The sequence below is a fragment of the Mus pahari genome, chromosome 19, assembly GCF_900095145.1.
Source record: "Mus pahari chromosome 19, PAHARI_EIJ_v1.1, whole genome shotgun sequence".
In the NCBI taxonomy this organism is placed as follows: domain Eukaryota; kingdom Metazoa; phylum Chordata; class Mammalia; order Rodentia; family Muridae; genus Mus; species Mus pahari.
Genome location: NC_034608.1, coordinates 31,891,194 through 31,906,848, shown reverse-complemented (window position 1 = coordinate 31,906,848; position 15,655 = coordinate 31,891,194). Strand labels below are relative to the sequence as shown.

The window sequence follows — 15,655 nt, the reverse complement described above, 5'->3', positions numbered from 1 at the left end:
CACTCAGTCACCTATGCATCCAGTCACTCAGTCACCTGTGCATCCAGTCATTCAGTCACCTATGCATCCGGTCATTCAATCATCCATGCATTCAGCCATTCAATCACCTATGTATCTGATCACTGAATCACCTATGCATCCAGTCACTCAATCACCTCTGCATCCAGTCATTCACCAATCACCTCTGCATCTGGTCACTCACTAACTTATATATCCAGCCATCCAGTCACCTATGCATCCAGCCATCCATTCATCCCTGCATCCTTCCATCTGCCATGCCCCACCACTTGACATAAGCTCATCAATGTCTTACCTCACCATGTTCCCACCCCTGTGTTCCCAACAGTCATGAACCAACATAGTGTTGAACCATGAGGAAGCCAAGTTAAGCCAGAGCTGTAGGTGGGTGAAGAGGGCAGACTAAGGAGCAGGCAGTCGCTAAGGCAGCAGACGACAGCGGGTTCTGGGACTTACAGAGTGCCATAAAGCCATACAATCTGTAAATGCACCTTTGGGGTCTTTACTATGCATCAGTGACATTTCTCAAAGCACTACTTCTGACCTAAGAGGAGTCTAGAAACCACCAGTAATGCTGGCAGCAGACAAAGACAGGCCTGAGAACCGGACAGCATAGAGCACGGCACCTGCGTGCTAGGCTAGGTGTGGATGGGTCGGCGGGATAGCAGTGCAGGGCAGACAGTGGAGGCAGGAGGCTACAGTGGAGCTTGAGAGCTGGCTCACACGCTCTGAGGATGCCTCAGGGATGTCAGAATTACTCGGCCTCCATCACAAAATGGCAAGACACGGATCCTTCCCCCAGGGGACTTTTCAGGGAGAGATGATGGTGTGAAGTGGGAATGGGGGTCTTCATACCATCTTCCCATGGGATGGCAGCTTGGTGTGTATCTGCATGGTACCAACTCTCAATAACACTGGCCACTCTTCAGAGGCCCAAGACTGACCCATCAGGCCTCGTAAGCAGGTGCACGGGGATGGGTATCACCGGTGGGCATTGTTAGATGGGCACGCTCAGATGGATATAGACAGAATGGCCTCCTAGGCTCTTCTCATCAATGAAGCCAGAAAGGATGAGTGAGGTCCCTTTACACCTATGGCTGCAGACAGGCGACTATGTGCCTAGAGACAGAAGTCTTTGGAAGGTGACTTCTCTCAGCCAAGTGCCGAAGAGCTTCGAGGGAAAAACCATACACTACCCAGGGACAGAATCTCAAGGCAAAGTTAGTACACACTTTGGGGAGCACTGTAGTCTATATGCACATGGCCAGATGCCTAAACACCCAACTGTAGGTACTGGAAGAGCTACACACACTTGTACACTCATACACGTGTGTGCATACATGCAAATACACATGTACAAAATTCCCACCAGGTTAAAATAGTGCATATAAAATCACGCCACTATGTTATAATAGTGTTCCTCATGCCTCATGTCACACCATATACATTGTACGAGCACATCACACCATAGCATGCTACACTCATCTCCTGAGTCACAGGACATCATACCACACCACGCCATTGCATAGAATGTATCATTCAGATCACATTGTACATATGTCCCACTGCATACCGCATGTCATATCACATCACATTCTCCAACATCACTGTGCATGTATTCTCTTCCAGCCACTGTACCACAGTACACACGTTCTACTGGGCCTTTTCTATCGTGCCATATCACTCACGTCACAGCGCACGTCACAGCATAGTCTGTCACGTGACACCCTGGATGTACTTGTTTCTGAATTGTTTCCATCTCCTTTCCTAGGTCAGAACCCTGGCTGCTTCATCATTTGTCTGTGGCACCTGGGGGCCTGCCTGACCCTGCAACAGTTAAACGGGTGAGTAAGCGTGGCTGTTCACTGTGGGGGCAAAGTTCAGACTGGCTACCGATGAAACGCAGACACAAGCAGTGTTGTTGTTGTCGTCGTCGTCGTCGTCATCTCCTCCTCCTCCTCCTCATAATTACCTCACTAGTAGGACTGTCTATATCCTCTTAAAGTCCTTTTATAGATAAGGAGGTTTCCATTTTTTTTTTTTTTCATTTTTCGAGACAGGGTTTCTCTGTGTAGCCCTGGCTGTCCTGGAACTCACTCTGTAGACCAGGCTGGCCTTGAACTTAGAAATCCGCCTGCCTCTTGCCTCCCAAGTGCTGGGATTCCATTTTTAATATACGTAGCTCCACATTAAGCAACAGTCTTTAAAGAGAGACCATGAAACTATGCACACACACACAAGAGCAGAGTCAGATTTCATGGTGCATTAAGTGTGGTGAGAGACTGAGGACAGCCCCTGGACACAGAGCTCCGGAACTGTGGAGCGGGAACAAGGGTGCCCTAGTGCTGGAGTGGGGGTAGGTAGTGAAATGATAAAGGATGCCTGCATCTGCTATGTGCTATGTGTATGTTTCTTGCTACTGTGTGCTTGTATCAGCTGTGTATGGTGTGTGCTGTTTGTACCTGCTAGGTGCGGTATGTTTGTACTTACTATGTGTGGCTGTGTATGTTTCTAGCTGCTGATCATGGTATGTGCATGTCTGCTGTGTGTGGCTGTGTATGTTTCTAGCTGCTGTTCATGGTATGTGCGTGTCTGCTGTGTGTGGCTTATGTGTTTGTGCCTGCTGTGTAAGGTGGGTGTTTGTATCTGTTGTGTGTGGTTGTATTTGTGTCTTCTGTGTGAGGTACGCGTTTGTGCTTGCCGGGCATACGTGGCTGGCGGGAGACAGAGATTCGGGTTGCTGGGGCCAGACTCAGCCAGAGGACAGCAATGGCAGCTCACCTAGATCCTGTGTGACGATGTCAGAGACCAGCTATGTGACTGAGATGTTTTTCACATGGACACCGAGCCCTAGGGATAGACTGGGCCATTCAAAGGTGGTACTCACAATGTGCCGCGCTGCGAACACGCTGTCGACTATGGCACAGCAGAATGCCGCCACCACCCCAAAGCTGAGGAACACAATGGCCGCCACCAACTAGGAGAAGAAGACAGGGGAGTGTGGAGTCTCAACCCAAAGAAACCCAGCCTTGAACACAGTCAGCCTGAGTGGAGTTGATAGCCCGACCATCGCTGATTTACTTCCATCCACTCCGCCCCAAGGGGTGGAGCCACACACTCTCCCACGTGGTACGCTCTGTGGGATCTGTACCACGAGACCAAGGGGCAACCTCCGCACAGAAGTACGCCCGATGCCTCTGCACCCTCACCCCTGCACACCCACCTGCACCGTGTTCCCACTTTCATACACACGAGTACTCCCCTAGGCCTCTAACATAACTAGATTAATTCTGTACTATCCTGCCCGCAAAGACCCAGCGTTACAGCTGGCTCAGATCACCCATTACCTGCCTGTGATGTTTAAACTGCCTGCTATAGAGACTGGAAATTGTTAACAAACGGGTGTTCCTATAGGATAAATTCCTTGAACATGTGTTATAACCCAGTTCTTCAGCATGCATCATATTTAGGTTCATTGTACTGTAACATTCGAGAGGAAATGCGACACTATAAACATACCTAGCCACTGGCCATAGAATGCCTACTTCCTTGTATCCACAATGGCATGAAATTGGTGCTTTAAAATGTTTGCCTGAATCCACATTACTAATTATTATTTCTATTTACATTTCTCAGACTACTAAGGAGGCTGAAAACCTTCTTATAGTTGTTGGCCACGTTTATTTTCAGTTTTTCTTGTGACACAGTTTCAGATTGACCAAGTGGGGCACACTGATTCGAAAGGGGTGATAGTGAACCAAATATCAGAGCTCAGGAAGAAGGGACAGAAGGATCATGAGCTCAAAGCAGCCTCAGCAACACACCGAGATCCTAGCTCAGAAAACCAGGCAGCGTCTCCTGCCTGACCCGAAGCAGTCACACCTCCTAAACCCCATGCATGGGTGCTCTCCTCATCTGGGATTCCTCCCCAAACAGGGGGCATCTGTCCAAGTATATGGGCTTGGTGCTCAGTCTTGGGAGATATATAAGGTCACCGGGATTGCCAGTGACAGGGCGGAAAGGCGAGGGGTAACCATCAAGTAGAAGCAAGCAAGGGCATGGCACGGTGGTGCACATCTATGATCCCAGCACTTGGGGGGCAGAAGGTGGTGGATCTCTGTAAATTCAGGAGCAGATTGGTCTACATAGTGATTTTAAGGCTAGACTGAGTTAAACTGTAAGACCCTGTCTCAAAAATGAAAGAAAGGCAGGCAGGCAGACAGACAGAAAGACAGAGAGAGAGAGAGAGAGAGAGACAGAGACAGAGACAGAGACAGAGACAGAGAGACAGAGAGAAATGAAGGATGGTGGGAAGGAAGAGAAAGGAAGAGAAAGAGAGAAAGGAAGAAAGAAAGAGATGGGAAGGGAGGGAGGGAGGGAGGGAGGAGCAGGTATAGAAAGCAGCTGTCTCTTTGTCTCTTAGCCCCAGTGTAGAGTCAGAGCTCTCGGGCCCCAGGCTGGGCCATGCACTGACAATGTGGTTGCTTTCTGGTGACAATGTCACTGCTCTCTGGTGTTCTCTGCCTCCCTGTCCTCTCTCATCTCAGTTTCTTGTTTGACATGAACCCAAAAGTCAGAACTGTGCTGTGAGGAAGGCAAAATCAGAAGGCTCCGGTCAGCTTGCCCCAAGCCCTGCTATGTGAATATCCTGAATCTAATCGCCCAGATTCCCAGCCAACCTGAACCATGGCAGCATCTGGAGTGCTGGCCACCCTCTCCTCTGCTCCCCAGAGGAGCAGGCCAACTAATTTAGCAGTCGCCAGAGGCCAAGAGCCTTGGAAACGGATCCCAGCACCTCACATTGTCAGTGCATAGTTCAACATCAGAATTCACAGCGCGGTGAAAACCTTGACATCTGCCAAGGCAAAACTAGACTCCTCTGATGGGGAGCTGTCCACATACCAACATACACCACATGTGTGCTCAGCACATGACCCCAACACAACCTCACACAGCTGACTTTTGTCCATCCATGCCAGTCACACAATGATGGAGACCCTTCCCCTTCCCCCACACTGCCACCCACCGGTTACAGCCCATCCCAGCTAGAAACACAGAACATACCTCCCAGGGATAATGTGGAGCCTTCCCTAGTGGGAAAATCTCATCCCAAAGCCTCTGGGGCTACCACGCTATCCTCGGACAATGCTGGCCGCTCTCCTCCAGTCTCTGCTGGCCAACCAGGGTGGAACTACTCTGACCAGAATGCTACCCTCTTCACACTCCAGGCTGCCAGTCATCCAGGAACCTGAGGGCTCTGTCATTACAGCAGGAGGAAGTAGCAGTGGCCAGAGAGGCTAAGTTCAAGAGAGGCAAGCGGCCAGCACAGAGGCTGAGGGCAGGTGGGAAGAAAACACCATCCTCTTATGAACAAGGAGCATCAGATGAGTTACGAGGCTTTGGATCCCTAACCTCAATCAATGTCCCCTGCAGCACTGGGGCTGTGTGGGAGCTGTTCCAGGTGCTGAAAACGCACACACGTGACCTGCTTTTTGGAGCAAGGTCTGGAGAGTCAAGTCCTTCCAAAACACAGAGCCACAGCTGGGCACACCATGTATCCCATGTGCAGGAAGCCACCATTTCTGCTCTGGCCATCACGGTGCCTGGAAGTCCCCTAGCATGCTGAGACAAAGTCGATCACAGAGCTGACGAATGGCTGAGCTGGGTCTGAGTCAAAGCGCATTAGAGAAAAAGTCGGAGTTCCCTCCCCTCCTCCGGCCCCATGGATGTAAGAAACCCCTCAGCATGCCAGTCAGAGAGAGAGAGACAGACAGACAGAGAGACAGAGAGACAGACAGACACAGACAGACAGAGACACAGAGAGAAAGAGAAAGATTGGAAGAGAGAGAGAAATTAAGAGACAGACAGCTCCTGTAGGAAAGAAAGGGCCTTGGACCCACAGCTCCAGGTTGATGGGACCCCCTCAACATCCTGGGATTCAGAAGGGACAACACACGCGTCACACCTGCATCAAGTCGGGTCCTACTGTTGCTGTGTATACTTCTTGTGACAAATCGCCACAAGAATTTTGATAGTGCTGTCCCTCCCAGACATAGAAGTGTCATCTTTGAGTCGCCAGGATGCTGAGAACCCCGAGGGAGGGGAAACGGGAAGGAAAGAGGTAATGCTTAGACACTGGCAGGTAGCAGGAGCTCTCTCCAGGGAACGAGAGTTGTCCTCCTGGTAGAAGAGCCCTCCCTCTCCCTCTGAGTCCTTCTTTGGCTTCTACTGGATATTGTCACAATAATAGGCAGAGATGATGGTGAACTCATTCCTAATTAGGTTTCACCCTCAGAGTGAACAGATCGGAGCAAGCACAAATCAAATGAGTGTCTAGGATTTGCTTCAAGCTCCAGTGGGAAGGAAAGTATAGAAGGAGACCAAAGATTAGCTCTGAACTGACAGATAGGTGATGGGTACACATGGGCTCAGGTGTAAAGTGCCCAATACTGCAGCTTTTATTTCCTTAGTAGAGTTCTCACAGGCTCATGATCTATTCAGTCTCAGGTTCTGGGCCAGTTTAGAAGTGTCAGGAATGGATTCTATCCAATTTTTTAAAATAATTTTTTAAAGATTTATTTATTATATGTAAGTACACTGTAGCTATCTTCAGACACTCCAGAAGAGGGAGTCAGATCTTGTTACAGATGGTTGTGAGCCACCATGTGGTTGCTGGGATTTGAACTCCAGACCTTCGGAAGAACAGTCGGGTGCTCTTACCCACTGAGCCATCTCACCAGCCCCTCTATCCAATTTTTAAATAATGGTTGGTTATTCTCACACCATTTGTGCCATTTTGCGCTACTGTATCTCACAGGCAAGTCACCATTGTAAGTCACAGCATTTATAGCTTGGCAATAACATTGATTAATTTTCTCCCCTATATCATGGAGAGTACCCTCTATCATCATGGAAGCTAATCAATAGGGGTGAGACTCCCATCTGGGTATCAGTAAGGTGCACCACCCAATAGTAAATTAATATTATATTGAAATGTGCGCTTGTCATACAAACTTAAACACAGTCATCTGACCATAAACGTGACTGGTTCCTGGGCTCCCAGTTCTGCCCCGCTGGTCCTATGAGTCTACCCATGAGCCATGCCATCCGCTTTAAAACACAGAGTTTTCTAAAAAGGAGAGAAGAAAGATCATACAGGAACCACAGGAGGCTGGTCAGGGTCAAGGACACAGGGGCACACAAGGACACACTTGTCCGCTGCGGATGTGCTTCCCCCATCAGTAAATCATCTGAGTCTTTAGCATCCAACTGCCACGCCCAGAGTAGTCATGGCCAGGGTCTGTACTCCACCAGGAAGGGTAAAGCTGCTGTCTGTAAGGTAACACAACCTCTCAGACCCAATCTCAAGGAATCCACTAGAATTCTACCAGAAGCACCAAATGAGTTCTGTGGCTTACAGGCTTGGAATGAACTTGGCACAGCCAGTGGTAATGATTCTTCCACCAAAATAATGCCCACGCGGCAGCCTCAGAATGAATAAAAGCTAGGAATAAGGCTAACAACAAGATCACAAAACTTATACTCAAAAACATTTGTGAAAGACTTTAAAAAAAAAAAAACATGCTAGACAAATGGGGGCTGGTTGTATTTCTGAAGCAGAGCCCCTCGGTACCTCCCTACCACAGATCCTGGTGTGGACATTTACCCACGATGATCACAAGGGATCTCACTCAAGCCACATTCAGAACAAAGCTAGAAGACTCACATAATCCCGATTATGGAGCTTACGGCAAAGCTGCAGAGACCAAGCTGATGGCGTGGCTCATGGATAGACCCATAGGACCAGCAGGGCAGAACTGGGAGCCCAGGAACCAGTCACACGTTTATGATCAGATGACTGGTTTGATGGAGAGAGAACTGATTCATGCACCACATACAACCCCTCATCTAGCTTCTGGACACCTTGCACAAGGACCAAGAAAGACAGTTAGCTCGCAGCCATCGCCAGAGAAACTTGTCTGCCACAGATGAACCGTGGCTCAGAGAACAAGAGATCATGGGGGTGCCAGCCCCAACTGACACGGGTAGAGCTCAATTTCTGGACCCAAGGCTTGGAGGACAGCATGGAAGAGGAATAAGAAAGACAAAGAGCCAGAGGACCAGAAAAATCTACCATGAGATTGTGTCTCTGAAAATGACAGGAAAGTTTCACTCATAAAACAAAATGGATGCTTAAGCGAGACTTGAAGAGCATGCTCACTTGAAGGAGGAAAATTTCACTGGGCCCCATAGACAAAGAACTACAAGTAGCTAAGTGTCTGAGGGCTTTTATTGCTGTGATGAAACACTAAGACCAAAAAGCAAGTTAGGGAGGAAAGGCTTTAACTGGCTTACACATCCACATCATAGTCATTGAAGGAAGTCAGGACAGGGGCTCACACAGGGCAGAAACCTGGAGGCAGGAGTCGATGCAGAGACCATGGAGGATGCTGCTGACTGGCTCTGTTAGCCTGCTTTCTTATAGAACCCAGGACCACCAGCCCAGGGTGGCATCACCCACTGTGGGCTGGGCCCTCCCATATCAATTACTAATTAATAAAATGCCACGGGTTGCCTACAACCTGATCTTATGGAGGCAATTACTTAATTGAGGTTCCTAAGCTCAGATGACTCTAGCTAATGTCAAGTTGACATAGAACCATCCAGCACACTAAGGCATGCGGGAAGAGAGACAGTCAGCCTTCCCTAGAGATGAGCAACCTTAATAGTTATCCAATACCAAATGGTCATCCGTGAAACCATAGACATTCAAGTAACACTAAATGGACTTAGCAGGATGTGTGTGTGTGTGTGTGTGTGTGTGTGTGGGTGTGTGTGTCATGATTTCAAGAGGAAGCAAGGAGGTGTTAATGGGAAAGCATAGAGGGAGGAAAGGTAACAGATAAAATGATGTAATCATAATTTTTGTTTTGTTTTGTTTTTCGAGACTGGGTTTCTCTGTATAGCCCTGGCTGTCCTGGAACTCACTTTGTAGACCAGGCTGGCCTCGAACTCAGAAATCCGCCTGCCTCTGCCTCCTGAGTGCTGGGATTAAAAGCATGTGCCACCACTGGCCCAGCTAATGATGTAATCTTAATTTAAAAAAATAAATAAATAATATTTTATAGTTACTTTTAAAAATGGACTCTAACAAATTGGTGTTCAGAGAAGGAAAACACGAAGGGATACCTGTAAATTCTGCCTCACATCATTCATGCAAACTAAAGTGGGTCAAAAGCCTGAGTGAAATGGACACATTAAAACTCCACCAAAGTGAAAGCTGGGGCTAGCAAGATCGCGCAGGCAGTGAAGTATGTGTCATGCAAGCATGGGGACCTGAACTCAGAGCCCCAGCTCCCATGTAAGATCAAGATGTGGTGATGTGTGTCTCTAATCCTAGCCCTGGATGGTCCGGGGCATGGAGGGGAGCGGTGGGAACAGGAGATTCCCCGAGCACTCCAACAGGACCTACACAAAAGTGATAGCCACTTATTTTTTACAGCAATAATCCACAACACTGCACCAACAACTAGAGTCCATAGTCCCCTGTACTACACAGCTATTGATACTCTGTGAACTTGGACAGACAGCATCATCCAAATGTCTACTATTGTGGTGGTCTGAAGACGACTGGTCCACATCCACTCTTATATTTGAGTGCTTGGTCTACAGTTGGTGAAGCTGTGTGGGAAGGGTTAGAGGTGTAGCCTTGTTGGAGGAGGTGTCACTGGAAGTGGGCTCTGATCTCTCTCTCTCTCTCTCTCTCTCTCTCTCTCTCTCTCTCTCTCCCCCCCCCACCCACCCACCCACCCACCTTGTGGATCAGGTATAAGCTCTCAGCTACTTCTCCACCATCATTATCTGTCTTGGTCTGATGCCCTGCTATCACCATGATGATCACGGCCCCAATCTCTAAAACTGTAAGCAAGCCACCAATGTTTTAAATGTTTTATAAGTTGCCTTGGTTACTATGTCTCTTCACGGCAATAGAACAGTAACTATGTTTCTAGCATCTGACCCCAGATCCCCTGCTCTGTTTTCATCTCTACCTCTGATTATCTGTGTGGTATGCTCAATTTGGCCAAGCTATGAATGGCACCAATTAGGCCTGATTCTTGGGATTTATAGTATACAGGTCCAGGGGTTTCGGGTGACTGTGGAGAGGAAACCCTAGCTGTGACAGTAGCATCCTATATTGAGGGGCTAACACTCCCCACAAGCCCATTTTGCAAGAGAGATGTGTCTTCTTACCATTTGTCTTCTATTCTCCACCAGATGAATACCAATGATTCCCAGGAAGGACCCAAAGCCCAGCTGAGGTGAGAGGAAGAATGAGAGAGATGTTTGGTTAGCATCATACTGACCCATCACAGATAGTAATGGCCCTTGGGCTGGTGAGATGGCTCAGTATGTAAAGGCACTTGCTGGCAAGCACGATGACCTAAGTTCAATCCCCAGGACCCCACATGGTAGAAGGAGAGAACCAATTCCTCCGACCTTCACACATGTATCACAGCATAATGCTACTCTCCCCTCAAGATAAGCAAATATAATTTTAAATATATAATAATTCACCCTTAAATGTTTTGTCCAGTTGAGTACAGTAGCACTTGGGAAGTTGAGGCAGGAGGATTGCCAACTTGAGCTACCAAATGAGACCCTGTCTTTAAAAAAGTTAATTTAATACTTTGTCCGGAGAAGAGTGTGGCCACCCTCACCATGCAGCATGGGGTTACTGTCCCTAGAGAGGGACAGTCCCCTCCTGTCCCCCCTAATGCCCACTGGTGAGGCAGAAGCTAATGCTTCTATATCAGCACAACTTTCAATCACACCAATCAGGTATTAAGCCTCGGTACACCTTTGCAGGGACCCGGAGCCCTCACGTTGACCTTCTGACATGCCCTCTAAAGGCAGCCCGAGAAAGACGGAGAGAGATTTGGCAGGTGGAACACCTACGATGCTTCAACAGAAGGGATGCCAAGACTTTGCCTACACTAGAATCCAGATTGGACAGGACAGCAGGCAACCTGGGCGTGTGAAAAGGGAAAGCTGGAGGCTTGGGGTCCAGGAGGTCTCCCAGGCAGAGGGTCAGTCAGGTGCTAGCGTCGTCTGCTTGTGTCTGTCCTCATCTCAAAGCCTGGGCATTGGGCCTGAGCTCCAGAGATTCTGCTCTGAGCCCGTGATAGTCTGAGGGATCAAGCACTGGCCCATACTGACTCCGAGGAATGGCATCTCTCCAAGAATCAAGCTTTGAAGGCCACACTTCTTGCCCATAGTTCACAAATGTCAGACCCCATCCAGCATAAAGATGTTAAATATATAAGTTATACTAAGTTTAATATTTTTTGGATGTGAAAACTTTTTTCCAAAAATGATTTTTTTCATGCCCAGGCTACTCTCCTGAGGTGGGCTGGCACCCTCAGCTCTATTGGCTACAGTGTCTCATGCCCAGGCTACTCTCCTGAGGTAGCTGGCACCCTCAGCTCTGTTGGCTACAGTGTCTCTCTGATCTGACTTTCACTATCATCTCCATGAAGATAGAAAATCTGAGACAAAGCTAATTCTGGATAATATACTTTTATTTCATCCCCAGGGCAAAATCTCCTTGCTTATTTCCCTCAGAGATTCTCTAGGTTGGAATATAATCTTGTGGTGATGAGCTTTGCTTATCAACTTGTCACAACCTAAAATCACTTGGGGAAAGGGTCTCAATGAAGGGTGGTCTATGTTGGGTTGGCCTATGGGAGTGTCTGTGGGAGACTTGCTTAAGTTAATTGATGTGAGACAGCCAGCCCACTGTGGGCAGCACCATTCCCTAGGAAGGAGGCCCTGAACTGTACAGGAATGGAGGAATCAAGCTGAACACAAGCAGCAAACACTCATCATGGACACATTTATATCTCTTTGCTCTTGAGTGTAGATGGGATGTGACCAGCTGCTTCAAGCTGCTGTTCCTGTGCCATCCCAGCAACAGTGGACTATGCCCCGAATGTGAGCTAAAAATAAACCTTCTCGCCCATATGTTATATTTTGTCAGGGTGTTACATCACAGCAACAAAATGAAACTAGAACTCCCTGAGGGGAGAATCTCAAATGAGTGTAGCTGGAGAACAGGCAGCTACTACCACTCCAGATTGACCTTCACACTTTTTAGAGAATCAGAGATGCTACACCTTCACATAGTCTAGCTCGTGAATTTCAGGATCCTGTCCTTGCCCTGGCAACATGGGAGAAGAGCAGCATCTCTGGTATGCGCTTCATGCCATATCACAAGTAAAACCATTCCTGCATAGATGCTTTATACACAGGGTTACCTGTGAATTATATCCAGGCAGATAACATGTAACTCATGTATCCAAGATGCATAAATAGGCAACAAAGATAAAATGAAAGTAAATATGTTTCGAGGCTGAGGGCTGAGAGTCCTACCTTGCTGAAATCATTAGCACTGTCCCTAGTGTCATTTAACCTTCCGTGGGAAGTCAGCACATAACTCTCCTTGTTTTCAATGGTGGCATCATGAACAACAGCTTCAACCCATGACCTCCCATGGGGCTCTCGAGGCCACCAGCCCATCTAAGACCACCAGCCCATCTGCCAGGAATTATGCTGGGGCTGCTGTATTAATGTCCAGGGGCAGCGGGGCTGGTCCCTCGGGGGTCTGGGGAGAATGTATTATCATCTCTTCAGAGAGACTCTGGCTCGCCTCAGCTTCAGGCCCTCCCCACCTTTACTGTGTAACCTTATGTGACCCTGAACCCTCTCTACCATCACCAAGTCCTACCCTTCTCCTGCCTGGTCTACCCCCAAGGGGCCCTATGACGCCGCTGGCCTGCGAACATGGTGCAAGACAATGGCCTATCTTAGGGCCCTCTAACCAGCAGCCCTCAGCCTTCTTCCTTTGCTGGATACTCTCTCAGACACTAGGCATCAGGCTTGGGTCATTTTCCCTAGGACTATGTCTCCCTCGCCCCAGCAGATATTTCCAGCACCATAGACTATCAGGTAGGTGATGTATCTGTCCACATAGATCACTGAACATCCTGCCCAGTCCCCCATAGGCCTTTGACTCACAATTATCCCTGGATAGTAGCCGCCCACAGTCACGTTTTCTGTCCTGGTGGTTGCAGCAAGGCCAATGGTCAGGATGAGGGTGGACACCAGCAGCAGAGAGCCCACAAACCACAGAGAGATCTTCTTCCTCCTTGCAAAGCCCTCTATGAGGAAAAGAAAGGAATTGGTGAGCTGAGGGCTAGTTACCTGCCCACTATGCTCCAAACCCAGTCATTTGGAAGCCTGTGGTCTCCAGGCCTGTCTTCTACCAACACAGGGAAAACCCCGTCCAGGACTAGGCAGGTGAGCAGCCTACCCATGCCTTCCTCCTTGACGGTCCTGAGCCAAGCCAGGGGTCACTGCCTGAGGCTGGAGAGTGGCTTGTCTTCATCCATCTCACATCCAAGGGGAGAAGGGTTTCATAGGGTAAAGAGGAGACATACAGGTGTCATAAGTATCAGGGGCAGCTGTGCCCCAGATGCTGGGCCTCTTTTGTCAGCTGCTGGGGCTTCTGGGTGTAGAGCTACCCACCTGTCCAGAAAGTTACATCTGCAGCCTCAGGCTGTGAGACTGAGTTCTGAACATGCTACCGCTCAGCAGAGCTTGTTGGATTCAGGAACATTTCAGGGAGCTCAGTTTGGCTTCTGTCCCACCTCCTGCCTGAGATACAAATATAATAGCCAGGCCCAGCAACCGCCTTGGAATATGAGACTCCGGGATGAAGTCACAGGTAGAGAAAATGGGAGGGAATACCACGGAGTACCCTCATCAGACAAAGCCAAGCGCCACAGAGCGCTCCTCTGGACGCCAGAAGTCATACAGCTCTCACAGGAAAGGGCTCCGCCCTCCACTGTACTCCCTTGAGCCTGACTCTACCCTGATGGTCTGGGGAGGATAGACAGCTTTTCCATTGACCATCACCTGCTTCCCTTAGTCACTGCACACCCACACGTGAAACACAGGCTATGTCCAAAGCCAAGTGGGAAGGGACATTCAACTCTGATGCAGCCAAGCATCTGACCACATCGCTGCAAATGCAAATGGAGCAGAAGAAAAGTCTGGTGGCCTCCTCCTCCTCCGGAGTCCTACAAGTCAACGGTTTGTGAGTGTGCACACACATGCAAGTGTACTCATGTGTGCCTCTATGTGTGCCCACACAGCACAGTACCTGCACCACCGGGAAGTAGCCTGCCTACCCAAGTACACCCCCTTTCACACAACCACTGGAGCCAAGCATGGTGGAACACACCTTTAACTTCAACACTCAGGAGGCAGAGGCAGGTGGATGGATCTCTGAGAGACAAGGCCAGCCTGGTCTACAGGGTGCGTTTCAGGACAGCCAGGGCTACACAGAGAAACCCTGTCTCAAAAAAATAAAATAAAATAAAATAAAATTGCCAGTGGCTTGAGAGGGCGGACCTTCACGCTCTGGTAGGTTCTCATCTGACGACGCCACACGCCTTTGATCCCACGGGTGAAGCTTAGCATGCGTCAAGGTTATGACACCCAAGGAAAGGACAGTTACAGACTCAAGACATACATTTTCAAAGCACCACAGACGGCTTCCCACATCCCACATGATTCAGCTGACCTGAGAAAGCCATTTTTATCTGGCCCGGCAAGGACACACCTCCAGGAGCAGGACCCATCTCCAGAGGTCTTGCTCATCCCTGTTCAGCCTCTTCAACCAGAACTGATAGATTTCTCCTGAGAATCCCTTCCTAAACCACCCTTTGTCCCCCCAGAGAGGCGACGCTACCCATTCCTCAACACAGCCATCGCTGGCTCCCGGGAGCTGGCAAGGGTCACCCTCTTTACCTCTGTCCTCACTGCTTCCAAGGTCCCCCGGGGTTAGGAGAAGACAGAGCTCTTTGCAAGTCCTGGCCTCCAGTATGGGTTCAGTCCCCACTTCTCCCTCCGATTCCCCTCTTTTACCTGAGAGGATGGTTTATGTCCAGAATCCACAGGACCCTTGTACCTGCCTCAGCTCACCCCCATGGGCTCACTTCATCCCACTCACCCCTCTGCTTTCCCTCCTCATTCCCATGCATGCCCCAGGCTCCCATCCCCCACCTGAGTGTCCATTGTGTGCAGATGCCTTCAGATCCCAGACTCACTACCCTGGGTGAGACCACACTAGGCAATCCCAATACCCTCCCCTAGGAGCTTCTTGTTTGGGATAAGAGGCCACCAGACATAAGATGAGCCACGGCACATTCAGACTGTATAAAGTGCCACATTCTACAGGGTCAGGGATGAGGAGAATCCGGAATGGGGTATGGGAACACCACCCAGGAAAGGAGGCCCTGAGGTGTTTGGGGAGTGGCTCCAGCTGGCCCTGAGAGAGTCCTGAGGTTGGTGGGTGGTAGGTAGGTAGCCTTGGGGAGGAAATTGCAGCAGGGTGAGCAGAGAGAGAAACCCCAGTTCCACTTTCTCCTGTGTTCACAACCTCTGTGTAAATGTAAGGGAAGTGAAAGCATGCTAAACGGATGGCCCAGGCCAGTGAGATGTGACTCGGGCTAGTGAGATGTGACTCGGGCCAGCAGGAGTCAAAGACAATGCCAAAAAAAAAAAAAAAAAAAAA

The 15,655-nt window shown here is 49.1% G+C and overlaps 1 protein-coding gene across 1 annotated transcript in view; it reads right to left on the bottom strand.

Moving 5' to 3' along the window:
• The window catches only part of Tmem255b (transmembrane protein 255B), a 27,862-nt gene that overhangs the window by 8,927 nt on the left and 3,280 nt on the right, over window positions 1-15,655 (bottom strand). Inside the window, exons 2-4 of the mRNA XM_021219696.1 lie at window positions 13,093-13,235; window positions 10,270-10,332; window positions 2,906-2,995 (exon numbers count right to left, since the gene is read on the bottom strand). Coding sequence (XP_021075355.1) covers window positions 2,906-2,995; window positions 10,270-10,332; window positions 13,093-13,235 — 296 coding nt within the window. The remainder of the gene's footprint in view (window positions 1-2,905; window positions 2,996-10,269; window positions 10,333-13,092; window positions 13,236-15,655) is intronic.